Below are 7,426 nucleotides of genomic sequence, written 5' to 3'. Positions count from 1 at the left end.
ATGGTTGGGGGGATGGTGGTACAGTGTTATTGATACTTTCCTAAAGAGATAAAAATAAAACATGAGTAACAAAATGAGGTGGGAATCTAGGTTTTTCACTTATATATTAATTAGAATAAGAATTAAACATAGTCTAAGCCAGGTCAGCTTTTGTTTTTTCCTGTGTTCAACATTTTGGCAAACAGAGGAAGTTGGTCACAGAAGTCTGAGGCACCCTAGCAACATGACTATTTCTCATAAAAACCTGGGAATGTTTCCAAGCTATGTGTATTTAAAAGCCACTGTGGCTTCTTGAATAAATGATGGTCTCTAATGTATTTTCTGTCCATGAGTGTTGGCTGTGATTATTCTAGGGATATTGCAAACACCTTTCTTCAGGCTGCCCTCCCCATTCCACAAAGAGTTGGCTTTAGCCACAAGAAAAAGCAAAGGAATAAAATATCCCTTCGTGATTTCTCTCAAACTCCACCCTCCCTTAAGTATAGTAATATCATTGGTGGTGATAATCAGTCACCACTGTAAGGCTCTGAGAAAACCGGTCCTACAGAGGTCCCCAGTAATTACTGCCTTTAATGAGTTACTGGACTCCTCTGGGATGAAGAGCCTCTTAGGCACAGAGATGGCTAGAAGAGGATATGAGAGAAACCGAAGTGCAGACTTAGAGGACAATTATAGGACTTGTTATGACCTGTGTCTACAGGGAATAAAGGAGAGCAGTACCTTTTATCAGGGCTTGGAAGTCACCCTATGCACTCTGAGAAAAGATGAACTGTTTCCTTAAGTTCTTCTAGCATGAGCGTACAGGTTGTATGATGCTGCAGAGGACAAATTTTCAGGTATGATAAAATTATTCATTGCTATTTCTTCCTCCTGAAGGCTTTGCTATTATTGAAGTATTTTGTTTCATGGACACCATATATAGTGGTATTAATTATAGTATATAATAATATACTATACATATATGGTATTAATTATGTATAATTAATATTGACCAACTTCTTTACAATTACTTCTTATGCAAACTTCTCAAAGATCATATGATTGCAACACAATTGTTTGTCTGGGTTTTTGAGAATGGGACTCACTTTGTTGCCTAAGGATACTTTGAATTCAAGGTCCTCTTATGCCCTCAAGCTGTAATCCTCAGCTCAGATTACAGTTATGTAATGCTGTGCCCAACCTGCAGGTTATTAAGACAAATTTAGTATACCTTCTATGGTTCTTAATTCTTCTTTAATATGCCTTTATCTATGGAGATTTAATGAACTATAAACAAGTTGAAAGATCGAAGATCATAATTTATCTGACAGAGCTCAAAAACCTATATGCTTTGTAGTAATGGATGCAATTGTTCTTAAATATAATCCACTGAGCATGCTGTTGGCATCATCTGTGTGTGCATTTGTCATGTAGAATCTGAAATACAGAGGCATAATCTGGTCTGTGCTCAATTTAAGACAAGAAATTTTAGATTTGTGATAATTTGTGAGTGGGTCAGATGTTCAGTGACCTATAATATTGGTAAGAATTATTTCCTTATGCTTCAGTTCAGAGATTGTCACTGAAGTTGACATGGGGAAAACAAATATGATTAATGTATTTTATATATCATTGTAAATATAAAAAGAAACACATACTTGCCTCAAAATCTCTAGTGCTTTTCCTTTCATATCTATGCTATTGCATGAAGGGCTTCCTGCATACTTAATATTAGAAACACGTTATGAGAAACTCTCATGTGCTATCCAGATCTAAGCTTGTATATTTGACAGTTGAAAAAGATAAGAAGTCATTAGGTCGTCAGTAGAGATGAGTTCAGGTGAGATCTCTGGTTTCTGATTATTCCACATCATCTTATGCAAGAAACAGGTCCCAGTCATTCACAGAGCAAGCAGAACTTCAGAAACTATGTGATTTTCCTATATATCTCTTCACTTGGCAACACTCAGAAAAGCAAACAGTAAACATCATAAACATCATGAACAGAATGAAGCATTTGATTTTTGCCTCATATAGTCTTTGTCTGTTTCTATCTTTGTCTCTCAATGTCTCTCCCTCTTTCTTTCCCTGTCTTCCTCAATTTTTCTCTTTCTCACTTTTACTTCCTTGTTTGGGGCGATGATACTCTTTCTTTGCTTGATGCTAGCTGTCAAATGCAGTTCCTTGGATGTGCTAAACAAGAGCCATACCATTGAGCTACATTCCCAGTCCTCACACATTTCTTAAGAATCCTCTTATGCTCCCTTCATCAGAATTGAGACATATCGAGTATTTTTAAAAGTTTTCCAGGAGAAATATAACTGGGGAGGTGTTCTTGACTGGATCAACCTAATATATGAAGGGCCAGTCAGCAGACTGGACTCCCTTGAGAATATTAGAGGTTGAAGTTTTAAATCCAGTCTGGAGGCAAAATTCTTCAGTGAGTGCACTTCCTTCTAATATCTTTTAATTTATTGTATGAGCCTCACTATAGTATGAATGGTAATCCTCTTTATACAAATATGCCAACTAGAATATTGACAATGTTGAAATGAAACCTCGGAGAAACATTAAAGCTTGCATTTGTCACAATCACTATTAGAACCAAAGTTTAAGCATCTAATAATCTAAACAAAATTGAGTAGATGTGGAGGGGGAAGCCCCAGATATTTTGAACCAAGTACATCCTTCTTTTTATAATTTCAATAATTTATAAAATAATCATCACATTCATTTTCTACATCAATTTCAATGACATTCTCAAAATTGGAATATAGAGATTTCATTTTTAGTCACCAACATTACAGAAAAATAGTACATCTGGCCTATCCACATAGTTTTTGTACATACAAAATTTCCTGTCTGAAATTCATTTAAGAATGTCAGGTTTTAACACTAAATTATTATATAGTAAGTTTATATCCTGAAAATATTCTAAAAGTGTTTTATTCTACTTGAAATGAAAATTTTGTGTCTTTAACATTACATGAAACATCAAATCACTAACATTAAATAAACATTAAATCATCAAGGATACACCAGGTGAACAAATCACAGGTGACAGAGAGTGATAGTAATGAGGAGTAGAAAACTGGAGACAAAATACTATAACTTCCAACAAAGGCTTTGCTGCAGAGCAAAATAAAAATGTGAGGCTGTGTACATGCTAAAGTATATGCCTTTTTCTTAGAGCAATGACAATCCCCATGAAGCAATAATCAGAAAAACATCAGATTAGCATCTCAGGACACAACTGTGAGATAAAACATGTTGAAGAACAGTTTGCCAGCACAGACATTGACACAAATGAAACATCTGCTTTGATATTCCAGGAGACAGAAGATGCCACATTGCTCTGTGAACATGGGCATTTGGTGAGGCATGAAGGAGCAGCAAGTGAACACACAGAAGAACCTATCAGATGTCCTAGACTGAAGGTACAAAAACAAGTGAACTCACTAAAATTTGTGTTTGTGGTGTGATTTGGAACTCCCTTAGCTCGACTATGAAAGCAGCAGGGGTAGGCGGTCAGAAGAGTGCTAAGTGACACCTGTAAGATGTGTTTGGAATCTCCTGAACTTCAGATAAGGTAATTAGCAATACAAAGCAGAATCTACAGATAAAAGGAGACTATTGTCATTGGCAATGAGTTTATACATAGAATTTTGAGAGGGATGTGTCTCAGGAAAACATCTCTCAGGACGACAGTCATGTGAGATACGGGTAGAAAAGGGGCTAACTACTGTTATTTAATATTCATAGAATAATGGTGAAAAATCAGGCAGGTAAGAGAAAAAATGACTAAGTGTGTCTCAGAAACAAATATACCAAATGTTTAGGAAGTAATGAACACTGCAACATAATAGGAAGAACTAAATATTCAAACATCAGTATTAGAGAGACAACAAACATTTGGAATATATATGTAATTATTGTGATGACTGGGGAACTGATATTGTTGACCACATAACATATGATTAACAAGAATACATGATCACATCGATTTTAAAGCTGATGTCATATTTTCTCTTAAAGGTGCCATAGACACCATGACAGAAAGGAACCAAACTCTTATCTCTCAGTTCCTCCTCCTGGGCCTACCCATCCCTCCAGAGCACCAGCACCTGTTCTATGCCTTGTTCCTGGCCATGTACCTCACCACTGTCCTGGGGAACCTCATCATCATCATCCTTATTCTACGGGACTCACATCTCCACACACCCATGTACTTGTTTCTCAGCAACTTGTCCTTCTCTGACCTCTGCTTTTCCTCTGTCACAATGCCCAAATTGCTGCAGAACATGCAGAGCCAAGTTCCATCTATCCCCTATGCAGGATGCCTGGCACAAATATACTTCTTCCTGTTTTTTGGAGACCTAGGGAACTTCCTCCTTGTGGCCATGGCCTATGACCGCTATGTGGCCATCTGCTTCCCCCTTCATTACATGAGCATCATGAGCCCCAAGCTCTGTGTGAGTCTGGTGCTGCTGTCCTGGGTACTGACCACCTTCCATGCCATGCTGCACACCCTGCTCATGGCCAGATTGTCATTCTGTGAGGACAATGTGATCCCTCACTATTTCTGCGATATGTCTGCTCTGCTAAAGCTGGCCTGCTCTGACACCAGTGTTAATGAGGTGGTGATATTTATTGTGGTCAGCATCTTTCTTGTCCTTCCATTTGCACTCATTATCATGTCCTATGTAAGAATTGTGTCTTCCATTCTCAAGGTCCCTTCTTCTCAAGGTATTTACAAAGCCTTCTCCACATGTGGATCCCACCTGTGTGTGGTGTCACTGTTCTATGGGACAGTCATTGGTCTCTACTTATGTCCTTCCAGTAATAATTCTACTGTAAAGGAGACTGTCATGTCTTTGATGTACACAGTGGTGACTCCCATGCTGAACCCCTTTATCTACAGCCTGAGGAACAGAGACATAAAGGGGGCTCTGGAAAGAATCTTTTGCAAAGGGAAAATTCAACTAAACCTATAATGATAAAACTTGAAATTTTAATATAATTTCATTCTATAAATTAATGTGTATATTTTATAGAATCTTTCCACCATGGAATCCCACCAGTCATACTGATTGTCCACTCCATTAAGAAGTTAGGTTAAGTAGTTTTACAAGGAAAGTGGGTCTGAGGGACCTGATTCACCTCTCTCTTTGTGCTGCCTGTCTTTTTTCCTAGGAAATTATAGTGTAGATGTACTACTATGCTGGACTCCTGTTCTTTCTGATATGAAGTTATTTTCAGATTTTACCATTTGCCCAAATTTCTGTTTTCTATCTATCTCCATCTGCTGGGAGCCAGCCACAGCGGTTCTTCTTTCTGGCTCTCTCTTGAAGGCAGCCGAGGGGGAACAATGGGCAGGGGCATTCTTGGTCTTGTGAGATACTTAGGACTGCTGTTTAGTAATAAAACATTTACTTAACTCACACCTAAGTCACTTCGCTGTGGTAGCTGACCTACTTGTCTGAGTCCTCTGTGACCAGAAAACTGCAGGCTCTGGTGTTTTGCACCTTATAGTAGAACAGTGGGGGATTAAGTAAAGTAGACTTTGTTCTATCTCTGCAGAAACTGTGCTCTAACTCCCAGCCTGCTAGTTGAAGTCACAGGAAGCAAAAGGGACACTTTGAAAGTGATTTTAATCTTTATTTCTAAGTTCTATATCTAAAAAGTTTTCTAAGAATTGTTCCCATCTGAAGCAACGGCAAGGACAAAAATGGAGAAGAGCCTGAGGGAAAGGAGGTCCAGTGACAGGCCCAAAGTGGGATTCATCTAAAGGGGAGGCCCTAAGGCCTCACACTATCACTGATGCTATGGTGTACTTAAAAACTTGGGTCTTTTATAAGAGATGCTTTGGTCATTGTGTCTCTTCACAGAGTATGTGAAGTATGTACTAAATTATTTATAGGAATCACATATATTGTTGATATGATTTACTTATAATTATACATAATATGTGTTCATATGTATGTGTGTGTGTGTGTGATGTTTAGGTTTAAAAAAAAAATTGGATCTATCATGACTACTCTCCAAAAGGCCCAACAAGCAGCTGAAAGAGTCAGATACAGATATTTACACCTTACTCTTGAAGACAGGGGAAGGGAGAATGTATGGGAAGGGGAGAGGTCAGGGGGCCAGACTGGGAGGGGGTGAAGTCTTGACTGTAAAAGGGGATTAAAGAATAAAAAAAGAAAGATCTTCAAAAAAGTTCTCTCTGTTCTCTTCTCCTAATCTTGCTCTCTTTTACAACCTCTTAGTGCTCTAAGTTGTAAATATCTGCTTTCTATCTCAGAAGCAATTAATTGTAAGACTGGCAGAGTTTGAATTGCAGTTTTGACATCAGAAAGGACTTAATAGCAGTCCTATTATAAAAGATCCTAATAATTACTAATATGATTTTAGGAATTCTTATAGAATCATCATTAAAAATTAAGAAATCTTTTATTTGTTCATATAGCATCTCTACAAAACAGTATTTCTTTGATGTTCTGCAGAAATCTGCTCAAAGGGGTAGGCTAATACCTAATGATTATAATATATATTTAATAATAATAGGAAATCATATTAATAACAGGAATCTTTCCTAAAATCTAATCTCAGCCTTTCCTAAAGGAGAGAACTCATCATAGATTTACAATCCGTAGTGGAACCATCTCAGGAAGATTACCTGCTAGTTTTTAGCTTCTCTTAGATGGCTCCTGGCATCTATCTATCCTTTTTATGTAGTTCTTATAATTTACGCAATAGCAGCAATATCCAAATACTTGAACTTCCTATCCTACCTGGCTTTTGTTGTTGTTGCTGCTGCTTTACCATGGACTCAAGATGGCAGGGAAAGATATTCACATCAGCTGTTTCTCACCACCCCCTGCATCTCCAATCCTGCCTCTCTTCATAATGCTCAAACCATTCTGCTCCTCTCTCCCTCCCTCCCTCCCTTGTTCCCTCCCTCCCTCCCTCTCTCTCTTTCCCTCCCTCTCTCTCTCCTTCCCTCCCTCCCTCTTTCCCTCCTTCACTCCCTCCTCTCCTCTCTCTCCTCTCTCTCTATGCTCTCTCTCCCTTCTTCTCTCTCTCTCTCTCTCTCTCTCTCTCTCTCTCTCTCTCTCTCTCCCTCTCTCTCTCTCTCTCTCTCTTTCCCTCTCTCCACAACACACTTGTACATTGTAGTGGCTCCTACTATGAACAGATTGTGTGACAGACAGAACTCTGGTTGTCTTCCCAAAACAGGTTTTACCTTTAAAGTAAAGGCTGAAATTTGTTTGGGCATATTCCCAGTAGTGTGATTATGGGACTTTTTGTAAAAGGACTAAATATAACTAATGCTTGTAAGGTTGTAAAAAGAAAGAAGGAGGCCGGACGGTGGTAACGCATGCCTTTAATCCCAGTACTTGGGAGGCAGAGACAGGTGGATTTCTGAGTTTGAGGCCAGCCTGGT

At 38.5% G+C, this 7,426-nt stretch overlaps 1 protein-coding gene across 1 annotated transcript; it reads left to right on the top strand.

Moving 5' to 3' along the window:
• The first annotated feature begins 652 nt into the window (after positions 1 to 652).
• LOC116077054 (olfactory receptor 1) lies at positions 653 to 4,973 on the top strand. Its single transcript, XM_031351314.1, has 3 exons — positions 653 to 836; positions 3,312 to 3,416; positions 4,015 to 4,973. The coding sequence occupies exon 3, from the start codon at positions 4,029 to 4,031 to the stop codon at positions 4,971 to 4,973; it is 945 nt and encodes a 314-aa protein (XP_031207174.1). The 5' UTR covers positions 653 to 836; positions 3,312 to 3,416; positions 4,015 to 4,028.
• Positions 4,974 to 7,426: the final 2,453 nt, after the last annotated feature.

The sequence above is a fragment of the Mastomys coucha genome, unplaced genomic scaffold (assembly GCF_008632895.1).
Source record: "Mastomys coucha isolate ucsf_1 unplaced genomic scaffold, UCSF_Mcou_1 pScaffold5, whole genome shotgun sequence".
NCBI lineage: Eukaryota > Metazoa > Chordata > Mammalia > Rodentia > Muridae > Mastomys > Mastomys coucha.
Note: the sequence above shows the minus strand (reverse complement) of the source record. Positions and strands in the feature narration are given on the sequence as shown.

Coding starts and splice junctions, on each gene's coding strand:
- LOC116077054 (XM_031351314.1), top strand. CDS start 4,029: ATGACAGAAAGGAACCAAACTCTTATCTCTCAGTTCCTCCTCCTGGGC.